This window comes from Dufourea novaeangliae, unplaced genomic scaffold, assembly GCF_001272555.1.
Source record: "Dufourea novaeangliae isolate 0120121106 unplaced genomic scaffold, ASM127255v1 scaffold92, whole genome shotgun sequence".
Taxonomy (NCBI): domain Eukaryota; kingdom Metazoa; phylum Arthropoda; class Insecta; order Hymenoptera; family Halictidae; genus Dufourea; species Dufourea novaeangliae.
In genome coordinates this window covers 423,622-445,888 of record NW_015373967.1, presented here as the reverse complement: position 1 = coordinate 445,888, position 22,267 = coordinate 423,622, and the positions used below count along the sequence as shown (strand labels likewise).

Below are 22,267 nucleotides of genomic sequence, written 5' to 3'. Positions count from 1 at the left end.
TTATTTTCAGGTAGACTCAAGAAAGAAGCCATCCGCCGAGGGATTTAGATATTTATAGTATAAACGTATTTAGATGTCTAAGTTAGTTGTAAGATTATTGTGAAGGGTGGATAGATGGAACATGTGTTTCCATCTATCTTCCTTGGGTCTCCACTTGCAGCAACCTCCACGTGGTGAGACCTGGTAATCGGTGTTATCCTCGATAGTTTTGTAAATCGAGGATAATACCGAGCCAATGGCTGCAAACCCATTGTAAAATAATTGTAATGTATACCGAGTACTTATTATTTTTCTCGCGTAGTCCGCTATTTCCGGTCACTCTGCAATGTGCAGGTGATCGGCCGTGTTGTAGGCCCCGAAAATCGGATTCCCTAACTAGCTATCCTAATCATGGGTCCATGTCTCGCACCGCGAGGCGGTGTCTGTGCTTGCACGGCCGTCTCGCGGCATGCCTCCGTACCGGGTCCCTCTCTTTGTCATCCGTACGGAGTCTCCTCGACTGGCCCGGCAGTCGCCTGGAGGCAGTACGTTGGGAGAAATGGGGACCCGTACGGAGGAGCGCGAGATACGACCCCTCTGACAGGGGGTAGCTGGTGACGGGGCCGACCACTAGGGGCTTTACTCACGGTACGCGTCGATTCGAGTCACACTTTGCCTCAGAGAGAATCGGTGCTCTCCTTCTGAGAGCATCGACTCTTTGAAACATATTCTCCTTCAGAGAATATGCCCTCTTTTTCTATGTAATAATTTCTCGGTATACAGCTAAATGCGTTAATTGTAAGTTAAGTTAAGTCGATAGTAAGTCTAATATAAGTTCAAGAAAGAAGACATCGATCATCCGCCGTGGGATCTTCATTTTATTTTCAGGTAGACTCAAGAAAGAAGCCATCCGCCGAGGGATTTAGATATTTATAGTATAAACGTATTTAGATGTCTAAGTTAGTTGTAAGATTATTGTGAAGGGTGGATAGATGGAACATGTGTTTCCATCTATCTTCCTTGGGTCTCCACTTGCAGCAACCTCCACGTGGTGAGACCTGGTAATCGGTGTTATCCTCGATAGTTTTGTAAATCGAGGATAATACCGAGCCAATGGCTGCAAACCCATTGTAAAATAATTGTAATGCATACCGAGTAGTTATTACTTTAACTGGCGTTGCTCGCCACTTAGCATCAGAGAGAATCGGTGCTCTCCTTCCGAGAGCATCGACGCTCTGAAACATATTCTCCTTCAGAGAATATGCACTCCTTTTGTCTGTAATAATTGCTCGGTATTCAGCTAAATGGGTTAGTTGTAAGTTAAGTTAAGTCGATTGTATGACTAGTGTAAGCTCAAGAAAGAAGACATCGATCATCCGCCGTGGGATCTTCATTTTATTTTCAGGTAGACTCAAGAAAGAAGCTATCTGCGGAGGGAAATCAACATTAAAGCGTCTAAATTTTAGTTACTTTGAAGTTATTTGTAAGACGTTGTAAAAAGGGAGCAGTAGCTCTGTAAATGACAATAAAAAAAATGCAAACATTCTATTAAGTTTGGTCCATTAAATACAACAACTTTTATATAAAACATTTTTTCGTATTCGTAATAGTTAGAATAATATAATAGCATATATACATTTATACCGGGCCTACATTGTGTACATATGTGTCAAACTGCCGTTTAGGCCGGGCGAGAAAAGCAGAACATTCTTCCTTGCTAGCGAAACCTACAATTAAATAATTTAATAAATTGCAATAGCACCCTTACATATCACGGAAGCCCAAAAGAAAAAACGACAAGGTCAGTATTTTTCAAAACAGTTTATTAATATTTTTACAATATGTGGTACAGTTTGGCTTCGGATAAATTACAAGCGAAAACTTGTCGATTACGTCTATCGTATTACCTACATACCCTAAGGTTATATTAATCTGTAACGAAACTTCACGTCTTGACAAACATATAGACACGTACGGCATGTACGAATTCCTTGCGTTTGTGGCTATTGTATAGAACTTTCCCAGCTCATCGCGCCTAAAATGCATCCCACGCACGCCTCATGTTTATTTCTTCTTCAATTAGAAAAAAGACAAGGAGGACTTCCTAAGATAAATCTTGAGAGTACAATTGAATTTCAGATTGACGAAAAAGGAACCCTTATTTAATTAAAGAACAATGTAAAACATTTACGGCTTCCAAGAAATCGGAACAACCATATTAATCCCAGGAACACAACCTGGGTCCTCTTGAACATCATAGAAACTAAGTTTTGTATAAAATATGTTCTCCGTCCCAAAAAATTTAACACGTTTCTAGTCAGTAGTTTATTAAGCTGTAAGCTCAATAAAAAGTCATTTCAATAATCAAAATATATTCCATGTCAAGTATGGTGTCCTGTCGTCGTTTTACAAACAATTCTATTTGTGTGATTGTATATGAAAAAATTCATTATACATAAGGTGACTAAAGCTGTGCAATATTTTCTAACAGATTCTGAAAAATATACCTTTTCTAATTCGAGTTCGGTAGACCTCCATTCCGTCGAATAAGAATCGCAGAACAATGTGTACCCCGTGTATCCAGGGCACCGTCTCGTAACCCGGAAACGAATAAATTAATTTACATATCAATCGGATCTTAGGACGGCTTCTTATTGATATCGATTTACGACTACCCTCCGACGGAATTCGACTGCTGCTGCTGCGAGAGAAATCACGAATCTATGCCGAACGTTCGTGAAATTGAGGACATGCGAGCGCAACACACGCGCGGAGGCGCAGAGGCCTTCCACCGATGGCATTGTGGGGCCATCCTCCACGGCGAAAGTTTATTTACAGTCGACGAGGCATTTTCAATCCCCGAAGCGCGGCCGGATACACGATTTTGCGAGACCCCTTGATCCCTGGAGAGTTGAATTCCTCGCGACCGCGACATCCCGTAGTTAGTTCGTTCCTACACGTACATCTAGATAAATAATTAATAGTCGACGACGAGGCTGGGTCCGCGCGAGCCAGGTGGTCCCGACGGTTTTTCTGCGTCTGTTGTCTCTTCATACGAAAACACATTAATTCGTTTAGACCGTCGAGCGTCTTGATCAACCACGGTTAAGGATGGGGATCGAGTTGAATATGTATTTACGAACCGGAGTCAATTTCAATGACCATGTTTCACTTAATGGATTTCGATTACTATATTTTGTCTCGATAAAATATGAAATAACGAGCATCTGCGCGTTCCTTACGATTTCAAGATGGTGGCATATGCTCTAGATGAAAGACGAATGTACAGTATTTGAATCTTCTAAAATATAAAAATATCAAATTGTACAGTGTATAGCGGATTACTTATTAGTACATTTAATATTTTATATACCCTCTCCTTTCCTGCTTAATTTATTAGTGATTTTTAGAATCTTTATTGTTGTGAACGTGTTACACTATCTCGATTTTAGTCGTGTTCTTCGTCGGTGCGCAGTGAAATTCCCAGCAAAAGTGAGATTAAATTGCACCGACTCTGATAATGCACCATAAATCGGTACCGTATGATCGAGCACGTTCGGAATCGGTGCTACGGGCAACAAGTAATACGAAAAGATGGGAAAGAAAGCGAAATTGAAGATAGGAGGAAACGAGGATCGTGCGATCATACAGTCTACCTTTCGCAATACGGCCACGGTTATGTAATTCGAAGACTACAGCTGGTGCAAACAGTGAATCCTGGCTTAAAATGTTCTGAATCGTAATTAATATCATTATGACCCCTTAAGGACTTCCTCGTTACAAAGGCTACGTGGAAAACTGTTTTTCTTCGGGAATCGTTCCGATCCCACGCACGGATGGAACGAAAAATTCTGCCGACGACTTTAGTTCGATTTCACTTGGGATTGTTCGCGTCTGCTTATGACACGTTCAATGTATCACATTAAACCACCCACATGTAACAGACGGTCGTTTAAGCTTCCACGATCGTGATTATGTATCTGAATCCATAAACCATCAGGTAATCGAATTCCTGAATAGAAGAAATTAGACATTCCTTCGGTATCTCCATTTCGTAGTTCTGTTATTTCACTGACTTTACGACAGACCATTTTGTAAGGAACTTGTGAAGATATGATAAACATTTAACAAGTAGTACTATTTTCTTAGATATTTACTTATTTGTTTGTATATTTAAAATGATATATAATTTAGTAGTTGTTCTAATGAGTAATCCGTCATGTTTTTAATACGATAGCAATGTGTTCAGGTTTAAATTTAAAATATTTTCCCGTCTTTCAGATTAACAACAATGGCGTAGTATATTGTAGCATAATGACGAATAGACTGCGGACGTTTATACATTTATAGCATCACTTTACTTTGAAAATGAAATAAAATAAAGGTTTTAATCAAATTTAACATTATTTATGTGTTATTATTAACGTAGTAAAGCCTCTAATACAAAAATTCAAAATTCTGCATCATTCCAATTTTCAGATATTAATATCTGAAATTATAAATTTGCATCACCCAGTACAATTGTCACGTAGCATCGATACCGCATATCAACCACTAACGATCAGAAAAAATTGAATTCAAGATTGCACGCCTACGGATGTTCGTCGTGAAATATAAATACGAGTTAATGAAACTTTAAGCGTCTTCTATCAATGTCGTAAAGTCATTTCCATACGTGTTATTCGTACGAAGGACAGGTCGAACCTCATACGAGGAAGATGAATAAAGGAGCGTAGAATTAAAAAGTGAGAGCTCGATTTCACCTGACTAATATCGTCCTGCAGTGATTTACATGACTCGTCCCTAACTCCGGTTCCACTTCTCCGTTCACGCCGTCGACTTCCCGAACGAGGCGCCCGGGTTCGTTTTGAACTGAAGATTCTTATCCGGCACGTGGCCCACGTTCAGGGCCAGAACTTTAGAAACGATGTTCAGATCCTCGTGGTTCCCTGTTCCCTGCACGCTACCCAAATCGCCGGCTATACCGGACTGATAGAGAAGATGCTGGATCTGTTTAGCAGGTGTCGCCGGTTTGGTCTGTCTGAACTGCGTGTAAGGATTGTAGTAGTTCACGGAATTCCTCTGGGGCACGTTGAACCCGAAGTTGTTCCGACTGGGAGTGGTCTTGTGCTCCACGTTGAATCCAAAATTGCCGACGGCGTTGAAAGCCTCTTGTCTGTTGAATCTCGTCGTCGATGGCAACGAGGACTGGAAATCATTGGCGAAAGTGGGGAAGCTCTGTTGCAATCTTTGCTGATGTTGCTGTTGCGGCTGCAACTGCTGATGTTGATGTAACTGCTGCAGCTGCTGAGGCTGGTGCAACTGCTGCAACTGTTGCGACTGTTGCAACTGCTGATGCTGATGTAGCGGCTGCAACTGTTGTGGTTGTTGCAATTGCTGTAACGTTTGAGGTTGCTGCTGCAACTGCTGCAGCTGTTGGAACTGTTGCTGCTGCTGTTGCTGACGGAACGGTTGCGGGCGTAATTGATCTTGGAAGGCTGATTGGAAAGGCTGAGGAGCAGCGACGTTGGGCACTTCTAAAGTCACGCTTGGTTGAAGATTAACGTTCGATTCTACCGGTGGCTGGAAGGACAACAGACTGTTGCTTTGCTCGAAGAAAAATTGCTTCTGCGGAAATGGCCGTTGAGGCTGAAACCTGTGAAGCCTCTGCTCCTCCAGTTGCTTAGCACGCTGCTCCTCCAACTGTTTAATCCTCTGTTCCTCTAATCGCTTAAGTTTAGTCTGTTCCTCTAACTGTTTGATTCTAGCCTGTTCCTGGAGATAATACTGTTGTTGTTGTTTCTGCCTTAGTTGCTGCTCGTACAGATGTTGTTGCCTGACCAAAAACTGCGTCTGTTGAATCTGTTGCTGTTGAAGCTCCGCCAGTTGCTTCTCTAACAGTTGCTGCTTGAAATCCAGCTGTTCCTGAAGTGTCAAGGCTTGTCCGTCGTTCGGTGACCTGAAGATCGGCACTACGCTCTTAGGCACGCCTAGCTCGTCCTGTTGGACGGTGAATGCTGCTACCAAGGGAGCTTGGAAGATCTTGACTTCCTCGGTTTTGTCTTTGGACTCGCCGGATGCAGTGACATTGTTGCTCGATGCAATCGTTGGAGTGGCCACGGTCGGCTTTTGCGCAACCAACGCGTTGGCCGACGCGATGCTGTTACTGGCACTTCCGGCGAGGCTTTCTGAGATTTCTGTGGCCGGCTTCAACGTCAGACTTTCGACTTTATGTACGGAGAAAGTATTGGCTGAAGCCTGCGGACTCCTCTTCGCTTCCACCTCCGCCTTGGACCCCATTTTGGCACCAAACGTTACACTTTCCTCCGGCAAGATCACGTTCTGCACGTGAAAGCTTCTGGACTCCTCCTGTGTCGCCTTTTCGATGTTCATCACTGGCGTCTTCAGCGTCACATAACGGACAGCTTCGATGAAACTGGAGTTTTGGAGCTTGTCCTCGGTCGGTGTCTCCTCGTCCCTAGGGAAACTTTGGAAGGAGAACATGGACTTCTGCACCCCGAGGTCATCGTTCAGGTTCTTCTTCGTTACGCCCTCGAAGTCAACTTCTCTTGGGACGATAACAGGTTCCCTTTCGTTCTTATGCTGCTCCGCGGATTCTGCTTCTAAGTCGCTTAAGGCCTTCAGGAGAGCCTTACGGAGATTCTTGTCTAATTTCAGGGGCGCTTGTGTCACGTCCAAACCCTTTGCAGAGATCTCGGTTTCTTGAGATCTTGACAGGGTTATCGATGCGGTCGCCAATAGGAGCACTAATGTTACCTGTAAGAGATTATTCCGATTAAATTGACTGTAAGTGTCTCAATGTCAAAAGTTTTATAATTTATAACATTTAGTTTATTATTGCCAAAAGAAAATATTGTCGATTGTTTAGAATTACTGGAGAAATATTAAAAAATGCAGAGTTTCTTGGATTTCAATAACTATATTTTAGTTTGTTAATAACTGGATTTGATTTTAATATTGGGAACTAAATAATAATGTTATTATTAATAATTCAGTCCAATAGGTGTTCTAATGAATAATACAGTATTGTTTCTAAAGTTCAATTCTAATGAAAATTTCGAAGACTTCGAACTTTAAATTAACCACAATAATTGTAACCGCATACGCGATAACTGGAAACTCCGCATAAATTATGTTAATTATAGTTTCCAATATTCATTACAGGTTTCGTAATTGCCGTACGCAACCGATGGTAGCCAACATCAAATTATCCAGTTCAATTCCTTCCCGCAGCGATGAAAAAGGAAAAAGAAAGAGGTGACAACACAGGGCCGTGTTACAGGTGTATGTAACTGCAATTATTGTTCGCAAGTAGGAGTATACCCAGAGCCGAGGAGCCAGGAGAAAATATCGTTGGAGCTGAGAAACAGATCATTCGCGGCGGCGACCGCACCTCCAGAGGTCGTGAGTTCCCTTCCGTTAAACAGGCATTACCTCAGCGGCGGGGAACTTTCACACTGGTCGTTAAAGTCTCTACGGCCGTGGAGGAAAAGCGATTTTCGTTTTCCCCCTTCCTTCTTGATGGAATTCCAGGAATAAAGCGCTTCTGTTCGACGAGGCGTCGCTCGAGCGTCGACGCAACGCGTCGAGAGAAAACACCCGGCTGATTCCGTATGAGTACTTAACGAGTACTTAAGTGTCGAAACGAGCCGATAGAAAAATCCCGCCATCCAGGAGGTCGTGCGCGCGAGCGCTCACGGGATGCCTCTGACATTTACAAAGAAAGCTGCGCGCGAAGAAATGTCCGCGGCAGAGAGAGACACGTCTAACAAAGCGACGTGTATAAATGTTAAAACGTGAGTAGGGACAATGAAAAATCGGCGTGGCAATATTAGTCTCGTCGAATGGGACGAGGAAACTTGTTACACGGTTGCGGCTTGAATGGCGGTTCAATTTTCGTTGGGGTCTCGCGGAGTGTATGTTAGGTCGGGTTGTAAATTACTGCTATTTCAGATGTTTTAAGTTTGTTTTGCTTTGGAAACGACTGACATTTTGTTTTTATCCTCTGCAGGGTGCGGTGTTAATGGTGGTGTAAGGGGAAAAGTGATTTTGGTGACACCATTTGGAATGCAATCCTGCTTTCATTAATTTACGTACATGGATGCCGTTAAAATTTATGTATCTATACGACAGTTAATTTGTCATTTTTCAAGAAATCAAATATACTACTGTCCATATAAGTTGCTACGCCACGATAAGATGATGTAAAGGAGGTGTCACGCAAGTACATATCAATAAATTAAGAGACTTTATGATACACACTTGAGAGCTTGTTAATTTTTAATGAGATTTTTATTTATATATTCTTCTGTATCTTAATATGCATTTTTTACTCATTCACAGCTACAATGCGGATGTTTATGCAAATTTAAATGTTCGCGCCCTAAATTACAACAGCAGAAATCGAACAAAAATTTATAAAAAATAATTCGTAGTATTGTACAAATTTTACTGAATTATAGTAATTACAAATATTAAATTCTATAACTTCAAACTCCGTAAATTTAGGTCACTATAATTACAAATCGTACAATTTTCAAACCTCCCAATAAATTACGCCATGTAGGTACATGTAATGACTTCGAACTTTAAATTAACTATAATATAATAGAACAAAAATTTATTCTTCCTGTTAAGGGTTTGATTACATCGAATTTAAACTGGAATCATTAATAAAACTTCACTGTGACTGATGTTTCAATTATGTAATAAATATATAAATTGTCCTATCTACCCCGTAACGTTCATTCAATTTACATAAGAACGATATGTAGAAAATTCCATTTTAAAAATCGAAAACTGACCTCGGACGCTCGACGCATAAACAAAAAAGAGTATTAAAACACGCAACTTTCATTTCAGACGTTTCTCCAATATCAAACAGTAACGCAGCTTACGAGACGTTTGCTATCGTCGAATTAGATGAATCACCTTGTATAATTTAAAGCCTATTAGTGAAATTTCGTGAACAAGAGTTTACGAGTGTAATGATTATAAAAGAGAATCCATTAAGTGTCAAATCCCCTTTTTATGGTTCTACACTGCTGAAACATTTCCGCGGTCAAAAATGTACGGGGTGGGGGGACAGACACCCGCCTAAAGTAATGGATAGAAGTCCTCAGAAAACTTTCTAAACCGCCGTGTGAACATCTCAGTCTTCATTGGTCCAGCATCTCATTAATATTTTCATAGGACGCCGAAAGAAGAAGAAGACGCGTGTGTTCCAAGACGATTCGGCCAGTCTGCAGATTCGGCGTGAGTTTCACTTTCGGAAATTGGGCTCGTTGACTGATCGTTTGACACGTGTCCATATTCGGTAGATATGTAAGTGATAAATTACACACGATGCCGTGTATAGTTTAAAAAAGAAATCGCCACGAACAACACGGCCATAAAAGAAATGCAACACAATTGTGAATGTCTAGCTGAAGCAGTAATTAAAGATTATTTTCATTAATTTCTCATTTAATTTTAATTTTCTTTCAATTTAGACAAATTGTTCCGATAATTCTGCGTGTAAATAATGTTCTACCAACGAACACTTAACTTTGGAATGCTTTCATTTGCTTGCGGATAATTACAGAAAAAAAATGGCGAAAATTTTTTAAACAACGAGGTTCAGTGAGAAAGAGACTGTTTGATGGCGCTATTTCATGACCGTATACGTGACTGACATCTTCATTGACAATCGGCTTTCTACGGGCCGATTTTCCAGAAGACAATCCTCCGACCTGTCATTTTCCAACGCGTGAATGGATCCACCAAGAATTTCTCCGCGTCGAACTAGCAGCTTTTCGATTAGAAAACAACAATGACAAACGAAAAGCGTAATGGATCGTCGTCATTAGACCAATGCAAATCGAGGACATTGTATTAGGGACGAGTGAACGTTGCCAAATTATCACGTAGTAAAAAAGAAAATTATTATAATACATGGAAGAGCAACGAAGATAATTTCATTAGCAATTTTCAGTTTCTACCGTTGCACGATAGTACCTCGTAAACTTCGCCGTGAAAGTGTTCTATACTTATCATCACGATACCAAAGAATTTCACACGATTTTTCCTGACATACAAGAGATTCGAAATTTCTAAGTATACATTACACGTTAAAAAGCAGAAAGTTTTATTATATCTCGATCTAAAACCATTTCTTTTTTCATATATAGACATGTTGAGCTTAAAGTATTATTTCAAAGTGAAAATTCAATATGGCGTCCATCGAGTCACAGATAATTAAAATTTACATCAATTTTGACTGACCCTAAAAATTTCATAACACTAGTTTGGAATTATAATAATATTATTTATGTCACATTATATTATTATAAAGCAATAACATATAATCTCTATAAATAATCTTAAGTTCTCATTCTTCCACGATGAAAGTACGATCGTACGATGTTCACAGTGAAATCGTTCTATACATTATTATCACGATTCCAGATAAATTTCATACGCTTTTCTCTAGCTTAATGGTACAAGCGGACGATCTACGTGGATGAACCGACCGGTTAACTATATAAGCGTCATGATTCTAATGGAGCGAAAGACGACGAAATAATGCGCTTCCGGAATCTCATATTCTTGACAGCGAGACCGTTATCTGTCGACTTGACGAGCCTCTGGAAAAAAAATGGATTTATTCCATTGCGTCACAATGCATCGAGATCTTGTACTCTTAATTCGCCGTTAACGTGTAAACTGCGCTAATTAAATACGTAGCAATCAGGGATTCACTGACCGGTTGGATTAATTATCACGCAATAGCAATCTGAGCGAACCAGTAAAGCTCCACTTACGATAATTATTTTCTATAGATTTCGTGATACTTTATGTCCCGTGAAGATCCTCCCACGTATTGTTATAATAACGCCTCGACGTATTGTTTTTTTCAGAACATTTAATTACAATCTGTCCAGAAATGATTCGTTTACGTGCTCAATATTAAAAAGTAGAAATCGACGCGTGTTATTAATCATTTGCATTTTAACACAACAGTTTCCCATAAATTCTATATTTTGTTATGACGAAACGATAACACATGGTCCTTTTTCAGTTTGGTAATAACCGGAAACAGGTTTCTGAAACCCGTTAGAAAAATGTTCACTCACTTTTGCAACCGCGACCGACGATACGAGAAAGTCGGTCCGAAAATTTGTACGACGAAAAGGATGTTGAGGACCTTCTTCTATCTTAGAAACTTATGCAAAGTGGCTTGAAATTATGAATTCGTGGCTCATAAAAGACAAGGAAAGAACCGTCGATAAATATAAACGTCTCACGCTTAAAGTCATCATCCTTGTTCTTTATAATTTCTACAGATTTATTAATCATGCTTTTCTTTTTTTTATTCTTGCATTTTCCAACTTTTTTGAAAAATGGAGTTAGAACAGATAAGAACTCGGGCAACTAACTGTAACGTAGAATTCTCATTCGATCCTCAATCGCGACTATGAATCCACTATTCACGATTGTCTTTCCAATTATCAAGTATACGATAATTAGTATCATTGAACGAACAATGTTGTCGAGGATCGGGCGAACATTTGGCCAACAGGGCCCGTGAAATTAAGATTGCCAACGGAATCGAGCAGCTAATGAACAGTTAGTACGATTGGACGCAAAATACCGTGAGAAGACCGTCTTCGTCTTCGCACGGTAGGAGGCAGAGGACGTGGAGAAGAAAAGACGCCGCTGGCAATAAGGCGGCACTTTCACTCGGTAGTGTGCCGATGATGCGCACGCTCATGAACTTGCCGTGTGTCCTCATCGTTCGCCGCGTTTAAGCTCGATATTAGATTTGTCACGGTGTGTAAACCCTGAATCGGTTCGAATGCCGCACACTCCTCGTCGTTGTTGTTCCCAACCTGATCGACCGTATTTTTCTCCGAATTAATTCGGAACAGCGAAATCATCACGACACAACGAGTGACAACATATCGCGATGCAACCAACAGTCGCAATTAAAACGTATGCATGAGACCGAGATGATCTGGAGCAGGCCAATTAGCTACCAGTACAACCCACGATACACGTCAGAATGTTCGTAGTAAAACGTGACAGCTCTCACGAGATCTGTTGAAAGTGGAATTACCTTAAAAATAAAATCACCGAATTTATTGTCTTTTTTTTTTCGTGCGAAGCTGGTGCAATTGAAGGGACACACGGTTGCATATTCGTGATTTTTGACGATTATTCCGTACCCCTGGAATATACACTTTGTATTTCAGACAGGTCCAGGCAGAAACGCGGAAATTGCGTCCGCGTGAAAGCTTGTTTTGACTGTTGTGTCGCCAAGTACGCGGTGATTATACAACACCGGAGTCCTTGGCGTTGAATAATGCAGCGGTTTTGATAGTAGCCCGATGGAAAAGATGAGCAGATCGAGGCAAGTGCAATTAAATTGCAACGTACGGTGCTACGCATCGTATCGCGGGCGACGAGTGAAAGTCGTGGATGACAGCTTTGTAACAACGTCGGGGGAACGTCCTCATTCGAAACAATTTATTGGATAAGATATATATACATATATACCTATATAACTTAAAGAGGTCTTCGTGATCGATACGGTCCATCGACAGATCGATGGAAAGTGTACGAAGAAAATCGTTCGTGAGAAAGAGCGGTCGAGCTACGTGTATAGGTCAATATCAGCTTGTAAATCATGATGTATCCGATACAGGATTGTTTTCAATAACGTTTCAATACTTCGATATTTTATCTTAATTAAAAGATTTGATGTTTAATTTGCGTTTCAGTTGTACGTGATAATTAACAGTCGTATATTTTATTTATCTTAAGTGTATCCTTGATTATTTCGCAATGGACGCTTAATATGTATTAGAATTAATCGGCGGCGGCTGATCGTCCTTTCAGATTGGCTCATACGTCACCGTTGCGCGCACGCGGAAAGAACTTTCTTCTCCGGGTACCGAAAAAAAGATGCCACCTGCTTAAGGTTCAGCGAACCTATCACCGAAGGCGACACATAGCGTATCCACACCCAATTCGAGCCTCGTCATAAATTGTTTGGTAATTACTTTCTCTCGGTCTGTGGTTTACAAGGGGGACAGAGCTACGACGAAACACACCTCGTCATGGAATCTCTATTAAAGCGGAACGGACTGGAAAATTGCCTACCGAGACGAATCATGTATTACGTTTCTAGTGAGAACTAAAACGTACGATTGGACGTGAATGGATACATTTTATAAACCATATGTACCAATGTGTACCATACTCTTGTTGTAAAAATCGATTTCGTTATCCTCACACGAGAGAGAGAACCACGGTTGACGAAACACTTTTCTGCAAACTTCCATAAAACGACGAGCTCGACCAAGATTGTAAGTGACAGAGGAAAAACCGCAACCACGACCGCGGGGTATTAAGTTTCGATGCGTATATGCGTTATAAATTAATCGTATCTATATCTCCTGCTGCGGTCCATTAACTCCGCGAAAGCTGTCGTCGCAACCACGATACATTCGCGGATGTTTCACGGCCAATAGAGATCGTTTCATGTTTCGGGACAGTCACGTTCCAACGGGACGATTGGTAACTCGCTCGTGAAATGGAATTTGAATTTCAATTAAGAACCATCAACTAATTACTCTACGCGCTCTCGTGCCACATAACAAATGGGTTGTTCAAACCACGAACGCGTGCTGCGTCCAAGGAATTCGAGACCTTTACATACGAAGCTGATACGCTAACGATTTCTTTTTTTGGAAAATTAATGAAAGATACGAACGTAAACTTTTAGTGAGAATAATTGATTGTTCGCTTGAAAACGTGTGTTCGTAAGTAGTTAAAAGAATAAAATGATAGAAAGTTTTTAATGACAAAAGAATGACCGTCGTCCAGTAGTGAAAATAAGAGCAATAAGGAATCGAGGAACACTTTCAAAGAAATGTTCATGAATTAATTTTGTACTTAGACACTTGGAATTCTTATTCAGAAATTATAGATTGACATATTTTTCACATTGTCTGAGGAGATTGCGCTGACGTTAAAGAAAATGTGACTGTGTTTAATGAATTATGGGAAATAACGATTTTCTTCTTCAATTGACAATTTCAGATAATAATAGACAGTTGTATTTGTTTAAAAGAAATTAATGTTTACAATAATCGCCGTTGGAAAAGAGAATATTTGTTACACGATATGTATGACCTTAATAAAAATCGTTGAGGAATTCCAATGTTTCGGCGTGCAGTGTGTGTATTTCTCTATGAAGATTTAAACGATTTATTCATTTTAAACGGGACAGCAAGTGCAACGTGTATACACACTAGGAACTATCTGAATCGTGGAACACACAAATACGGGAGAAGAAAGTCGCCGGCACAGAATGCTCATCGGGAACTTCTTCTTGGTAGAAATCTGAATTTTTCCAGCATTGAGTCGCACGGTGCAACTAACTTTCGATTACCACCGCGTCGACATAATTTATATGCATCTCTTGATACAGAAGAACTTCTATTTAATCAGACTGAAGACTATGTCTATTTAAACAATAACTCACTTCTACCTATTCTGGATGATTTTTAATAAATTCAGTGGGATATCAAACCTGTGTCGGTAGAAATGAGACTATCAACTCTCTTAATGTATGATGTTAAATCTGTACACAGTCGAGTAAAAAAATTTCGATCTTTTCTCACTTGTTATTTGGAGAATCAACAATTGACACTTTTCACTGGGCGTTAATGCGCGGGTTCGGTTCACTGTCACAAACACGTGGTAATAATGTCTCACGTCGTTGGAAAACGTGCACGAAGATAGCACGAGAGAAACCGGGAGACGATAGTGAAATTAGAGAAACTTATCGTAGGAGAAGTACAGTGAATGAGTAGTTTCGTACTCACCAAGCTCATGATGCTGTCTGTGCCCACACTCGGTTAGCACGCGGCTTTTACTCAGGAAGATGATCATCGTGGTAGTGATAGTTTTGTGAAAGAGGTGGGGTCCACGATGTTGATACACGTGTATGTCCATAAAGAAAACGAGACGGAGAGTTCGCTTCTTACGTTATTTTCCAAATACGAACTTGTAGCTCCGAGGAACTCTTAGTTTTCATAGTCCATTTTGAGAAAGTTGTCGTTTGCACTTCCGGTGCGGCGGAAAAACAGTGATCTGCGGACTACGTTGTTTTAATTCGAAATCATTTTTGTTCTAATCTAATGTTGCATGACAAAATGAAAACAAGAATTTAAAAATTTTTATTTTCTTTTTTTTTCATTTCCTCCATTTCGAACTTTACTCTGCACCATTTTTTTCTCAATCGTTCACCCATACATAATCCAATAATGTTTTAAATACTATATTGACTTAAGAAATAAATATTTATTAAACATACATAAATGTATGTTCTAATCTTTTATTACGAATTAATATTTGAAATAACAAATTGATTAGTACATAAGATCAATCCTTGTGAAGAAAATGTTCCTTAGACTTATATCTGTATGCTGATGTAACATAAATATAAGTAAACAATCGTACGCGTTACGTACTATAATTCATTATAATTATCTCGAATTTGCTTTTCAATCGTTGTTTTCGGGGCAGTAAGAATTTGGAATAGTTACATCAGTTGAAAATATAGTACAGCAATCTATAACTGCATTAGGTATGACGGGTACGACCTTTAATTGAAACGCAGAACCAGAAAGGCGAGAACCATGGCGGCGGCTCTGTTGGCAAAGGTGTACTTTCGTTGTATCGTGCGTTTTTTCGACCGCGAGTACAAGCGCTGAAGAAATTACAGCAGGAGATTTGAAACTGGAACAAAAATGGTACGTAAGGTGTCAAAAACAATTACTGTCGTTCTTTTGTTGATGGATAAAAAGTTTGTTAAATCAACATAACCTCGGTTAAAGATGACAACGTCATCTTTTCGATCGTTTCTTATCGTAGGATATACTAACAATTGGAAGTATCTATTTTAATTTTTCATTTTTTCAAGTATAGTACATTTCAACGCTTAAATAATTTTCATATTTTTTTTCCACCGTAATAACAGAGTCACTCCGGTGTATCTGGTGAGTCGGATGACAGGGGAGACGATCAGGAAGGATCTTCTTTTTCGGAAACGAATGTCGAGGATGCTTTAACATCTTTCAAAGAAGAATGGCAACGCGAACTAGATCTATCCCCGAAACGGAAGATATCCAAAGCACCTTCCTCGAAAACGGTTGAAATTAATGATGATTATGATGAGGAGAGCATTGAAGACAAGGTATGATAATTATTAATGTTTGTTCATAAAGTAAATCTTATGTATAAGCAAACATTTGGAATACTATGTTTTAGGCAAAAAGTTTGTTTTTGAAAGGAATTGAATATGAACAAAATAGAAAATTTTATGAAGCCATTCAGTTTTACAAACGTGCTGTGCAATTAGTTCCTGATATTGAATTTCGTTTATATGAGTCAACAAAAGTGAAACCTATGGATGACAGCCTCGAAAATTTAGATAATGATGCGAACAGTGTTGATACTAATGATGAAAATCATAATGATGAAGATGAAGAAGAATGCGACTTATTCATCAAACTGTGCAAAGCTATAAACCGCAATAAATGTGTTTGTTTTCCTAAGTTTGAACAAAATGTTAGTACTTATTACTTTTAACTTACGAATAATTTTCTGAAATTGCATTACAGAACCTTTGATTAGTTAAATTATTGATATTTCTTCCTTATTTTAGACAACGCATATTTCTGCTTTGCCTATGGAAATAATGCTTTATATTTTGAGGTGGGTTGTATCTTCAGAGCTTGACATGAGGTCTCTTGAAATGTTCTCCAGAGTATGTCGTGGATTTTACATATCTGCAAGGGATACTGAAATTTGGAGACTTGCCTGTATTAAGTAAATTATTAACGTTTCTTATTATGTCATTTAACATAATCAAACAATTATACTATTAATAAATTACATAGAGTATGGGGCGTGAATTGCGGAACTTATGCTCCAAAATACCAGTCCTGGAGAGAAATGTATTTACAAAGGCCTAGGCTAAGGTATAATGGATGTTATATTAATAAGACCAGTTATATTCATGATGGTGAAAATAGTTTCCAAGATCGGTTTTACAGACCTTGGCATTTGGTGGAGTACTTCCGGTACCTGAGGTATGTAGTAATTAATTTAATATACTTGTGATTATAAACTTCAGAATCTCATATCACATTTTCTCAATAAATAGATTTTTCCCCGAAGGTAAAGTGTTAATGTTAACTTCTACTGATGAAGCCCAAAGTTGTGTAAACTCTTTGAGAAGTCGTGTACCCCAAAATCCGTCGGTTCTCGTCGGCCATTACCGATTACATGATAATTGCGTGACTCTGATACTCAAGAAACAAGAAGCAAAAGGAACTACTACTGCTTATAGGAGGAAGAGGAGAGAGCCTATACATAATAGTAGGGAGCAAACGTTTCACATTGTAAGTACCTGTCTTTATAATATTGTATTAAAATAAAGTAGATACTTTAAAGAAATCTTTACGATTTCGTTATAGGAATTTGAAATTCAAGATCATTATAAACGAACGAATTCGTTATTAAAATGGTTGAGTTATAATATATTTACAAGATGTAGATGCGGACATGAAGTAAAAACATGCTTGAAGGAACCGTCTATGCAAGAATGGAGGTTATCCGCCATTGGCGGACAATATCCTCCTTTCAAATTCAGCAGGGTCAAAAGTTATACTCAAGAAAGTGAAGCTCCTTTGCAATAATTATAGTCGAATGCAAAGCTTATTCGTTATCTCAATTACGCAAAGAATACAATAACGGAGTAAAGATGCGAGAAAATACTGATTTCTTAGAACCAGAGGTACTTGTATAAATTACTTTCGCTGTACATTGTAAACGCGTACAGTAGAACTATCTGGGTTACAATGATGTATTCCAAATTAAAATAACAAAGTGTTTATTTTTCATTCTGGATCCTAATATTTTTAAAATATTTTTTATTAACCTGCTGTACAATTATTCTTACATTACAGGCGTCTCTCGTTTCTTACAGAGGCGATAATTATAAGTAATTCATCAATTTAATATATCATTCTATTATGCACTTTGTACGTGCCTTGCGTGCTTTCAAAATAGGTGCTTATATTGCAGAAATGTTATTCGTATATTTTATTCGTATTCGCAATCTACTAGATTTTTTACACAAGTCGTATTGAAGGTTGCTGACTTTGATACTGTAGGTTCATCGGTAATACTTAATTTCGGACAAACTATAAGCTATTGAGCAAGCAAATTTATATGAAAAATCAGAACCGCAAGAATATAGGAACACAAAGGTATATCAATGTACGGCATATATTCTTTATCGATTATTTTTACTAAGACAAAATACAAATTATATTGTACTTCTTGCAGCTCTGTTTTTTTTAAATTCATTTTACATAGAGTCTTACTTAGAAACACATATATTCAGTCAAAGTATATGGAAGAAACAAAATTATAATATATTAATCGAATATATACTATTTAATTTATAACAAAAATTCCCGAACGTAAATCCTCTCACCTTTATGTCACTAACGGTGTTACGAATGAATACTGAAACGGTAATGGAATCAAATAAATTCCAATCGATATTTTAGGACAGTTTTATTCGTCTAAATGTAATATTCACATTACGAAGCGATTTACTGAATTAAAAGAACGGAGTGCCCAGGAACACATCCTGTACATTGCTATCAATGTCTACTATAATTACAGTAATAAACGTATTTTTGATGTGCTTATTCATTCTTATCTATTTTACTCAAAGACACATCGCTTTTCTCTCATTGCTTTCTATTATCCTAATTGTTTGTCTTTCACGTTAGATTTCTTGAATAACGGCTGAATTAAATCGCCTGATTTAATTCATACCATCATCGATATGACTTATTCAATTTTGTACTAATGGTTGTATTTAGACTGATCCACGCATTGTAAAAGACGCTCATGCGTTCTTATCATGGTATGAAATCTTTGTACGTGTATCGTACGCATCTTTCATTTATTGTACAATTGTACTTAAAAAGACCTCTGATCTGCCGAAGCAGAGTATATGTATATACTTCTGGTCACCGATCGCGGGACACTTACACGATTATTCGCTGGTTGTCGTAGGCTCATTTTTATCACAGACTGCAGTGAATCTTATTTTCACCATTCAATCACAGATCATCATGCTTCGACGGAACGAAGCTCATTCCATTGCACGTAGACGGCTCGGATATCCAAGCCAGATCCTGCAGAGTGGCGGCATGCATCGAGCACACCGCCATAACAACTAACACGTGCATTAAATTGTGAGAATTTAACGCTAGGTCCAACTTGCCAGGAATCCACTTTTCAGGTATACGCATAGCTCCGATGGTCGCTCCCACGACAGATATCAGGTCCTAGAAACTAATTGTTTCTTAGAAAAACCCAGACATCACGGTATCATTTCATTTTTATCACACTTCATTTCATTTTCCATAATTATTCACCATTTCAGTGTTCATTTCATAATTATCACAGTCTATTACAATGTCACGGAATTTTTTCAGGATTTACCTGTAGTATAATATGAAGTAAAGCGTCCGGGGAACCCCCGCCAATCCCAAAACATCGTAAAATCGTTATTAGCATTCTCATGAGGAAAGGAGGCGCAAAGCATAATCTTCTCTCCCACGGAGAAAGCGCATGCATTGCCTGTAAAATAATAATGATAGAATTGAACAATATAGATAAACAAGTCTGATAAATGAAGTTCAGAGCTACTTACTTTAAGGAATCCCCACACACAAAGAGAACAATAGATAAAAATACAGCAATACCAGTAGCTGTCGGGTAAGCAGTGAACTGTTGCTGTCACCATAGGAATAGCTCCTGGAATATCACGCGAAAGTTTTATAATTGTATTGAGAATGTTTACTAATTATATTACTTTTACGTTATTTAATTGTTATAAATTACCAAAACTTTGGCACAGCCATATGCCAATCATGTCTAGTTTCAGCAGCTTCTGGTAGAAGACTTCATCGTAATTTAAGTTCATGAACAGGTGATAAATAAAGGAACCAACCCATGGACTAACGGCGCCGATCATGTGACACCATGATAAAATTTCCGTGAGAGTACCTTTGGTATTCCATGGAAGAAGTTGCGGTATCGTCAGTAACATATACAAGATAGCGAATCCTGTAACAAAATTTAGATTATTGTTTATACAGGGTGTCGATATTAAAAAATGTACTGTTGACGATAGACGATAGACGAGTCGCTAGACGATGTTTGCCCTTCCTCCTGTATTATCATAGAATTTTGTCACGTCAGACAGAACGCCGCATGCATAAACGAGGAACGTCGTTGTAAGTAAATAATTCATTGGACAGAAGTATGACACAATTTTCTGACGTTAAGTTTACCTCTTTAATGTTACCCATTCAGATATTAATATACCTCACTCTTGCCTGGTATCAGTGGCATAGTTTAATATTTGAGTAATTTTCATAAATTATTTATCAGTTTTTGCATCGAAAGGAATTCATAGACACTATTAACATGAGAGTATTGTTATCATTGTCGTAGATCGATGTTACGAATAGATCCATAAAGGATAAGGTACGACTTCGGTCATTGATTTTTTACCATCCCGCAATGCGCTGATAGGAATATGATGATTTTTTGCATAAGTTCACCTTGAAGTCGCGTAACCCAAGGGTAATCCATTTTTCTACTTAATTGAATCAGAGCGAACACGTCTCTGCTGCGTCTCTCAATACCTTCAGGGAAGACTGCAAGGAGATTAGAAGGTAGACCAATAGACATTATAGATACGAATAAATTTTCTGACCTGACCTTTTTTTCGCACGGCGTAAGTCTTCAGCTGTATTGAATTCATTCATATAATTATTATATTAAATATGTCACTTCTTTCGCTAAGAATAGAGTATTAAAAAATGTCCATTGATGTTTTTTTTACTTTTTTACAGACATATTTTAAAATGTGATGTGAGGAGCAACGAACAATTTAGTTAGAAGTTCAAAATATATACATATACTCTAATTATTAATGGATAGGTACAATAGATTTTTAATTTGAAATACATGCCTGATAAGTAACAGCAGTTTCATTAGTTGTCAATTAAACACTAATTTGTCAAAATAGATACAACCTTAATTAACAATACTTGCCATATCTAAAAAAAAAACTTATTTATTGCAAACAGTCTAAACAACCTTCCAGATCTACCAAGGAATATTGATTTAATGAAGACGTGGATGAATCTACCATCAATCGATCCATCTTATCAAAATATACAATCCTGGAAAGTACTGACCTACTACAGTCGAATCAAGATCAAGGGAGTAGCGCAAGGCCAAGTTCCTCACTGGAAACTCCGTTAGACACATCCCCCACTTGAGTACCATTCAAACTTGCATGACCGAGAAGTGAACAGTAGAGTGGGAAGAATCTCGTCTGTGACATTGAAGGACCAACCGATTTCTATCGGACCATGTTCTCCCGACTTACCATGCGTCATGATATTGACGGTCTCGTTGTGGATGTAAAAGAGGCTAGCAAGACACTGTCGGACGGTCATGAGCGGTCTGTATCCGGTACGGATGTGAGGATTGAACTGAAGGTGCCGTGGCATTTCGCTCCATCGTCGCAGCAGAAGAATCTTCGGTTTCTCATACTGTGACGGCCGTTCGTGCATTCTCCCGTTCTTGATGTCCTGGCGATTGAACGAGTCCACGTTACTGGTGTCCTGGAGTGGAGGAGGATCTGACGCCTCCACATGATGCTCGCCGTCCCGAAACGACGTCGTGCAGTCTCTAAATGATTCCGTGTAAAGGGAAGCACGTTCCACACACGCGGGACAGAGCGACACCACCGAAACCAACGGACCCAGAGCTCTCGGGTGACGGCAACGACGACGGCGACGTCGTTACTGCATCAGTTTCGCGTTTCGCACTCGATGCTCCTCCGTCCACCACCATCCCGCGATTCCGGCCTCTCTGACGGTGCCGTTACCACGGAAACCGCATCGATCCTTTTCATTGCCAGAGAGAAATCGCCCCACGAATATACATATACGAGGTATACTCGCGAACCTGTCCCCAATCTACCTCCACCCCCCGGAAACGCTATCAAAAGGCGCACCCCATTAACGCCCGTACCCGATTTACACGGATTTTGTCATTTTTGAAACTTCACCGATTCTAATGATATACCAGAGACCTGTACTATGTT

At 39.0% G+C, this 22,267-nt stretch overlaps 3 protein-coding genes across 3 annotated transcripts; 1 reads left to right on the top strand and 2 right to left on the bottom strand.

Moving 5' to 3' along the window:
• Positions 1-4,806: 4,806 nt before the first annotated feature.
• LOC107186754 (RNA polymerase II degradation factor 1-like) lies at positions 4,807-14,882 on the bottom strand. Its single transcript, XM_015574691.1, has 3 exons — positions 14,874-14,882; positions 5,422-6,756; positions 4,807-5,268 (listed from the first exon to the last, which is right to left on the bottom strand). The coding sequence occupies exons 1-3, from the start codon at positions 14,880-14,882 to the stop codon at positions 4,807-4,809; spliced, it is 1,806 nt and encodes a 601-aa protein (XP_015430177.1).
• Positions 14,883-15,709: 827 nt separating this feature from the next.
• Positions 15,710-17,924, top strand: LOC107186770 (F-box only protein 9). The gene is made up of 7 exons (XM_015574704.1): positions 15,710-15,803; positions 16,031-16,246; positions 16,321-16,620; positions 16,718-16,881; positions 16,953-17,144; positions 17,219-17,456; positions 17,532-17,924. Exons 1-7 carry the CDS (start codon positions 15,801-15,803, stop codon positions 17,751-17,753), a joined length of 1,335 nt encoding a protein of 444 aa, XP_015430190.1. The 5' UTR covers positions 15,710-15,800; the 3' UTR covers positions 17,754-17,924.
• Positions 17,925-19,082: 1,158 nt separating this feature from the next.
• Positions 19,083-21,953, bottom strand: LOC107186773 (progestin and adipoQ receptor family member 4). The gene is made up of 5 exons (XM_015574708.1): positions 21,545-21,953; positions 19,984-20,208; positions 19,793-19,896; positions 19,582-19,719; positions 19,083-19,424 (listed from the first exon to the last, which is right to left on the bottom strand). Exons 1-5 carry the CDS (start codon positions 21,729-21,731, stop codon positions 19,197-19,199), a joined length of 882 nt encoding a protein of 293 aa, XP_015430194.1. The 5' UTR covers positions 21,732-21,953; the 3' UTR covers positions 19,083-19,196.
• Between the last annotated feature and the right edge of the window lie 314 nt (positions 21,954-22,267).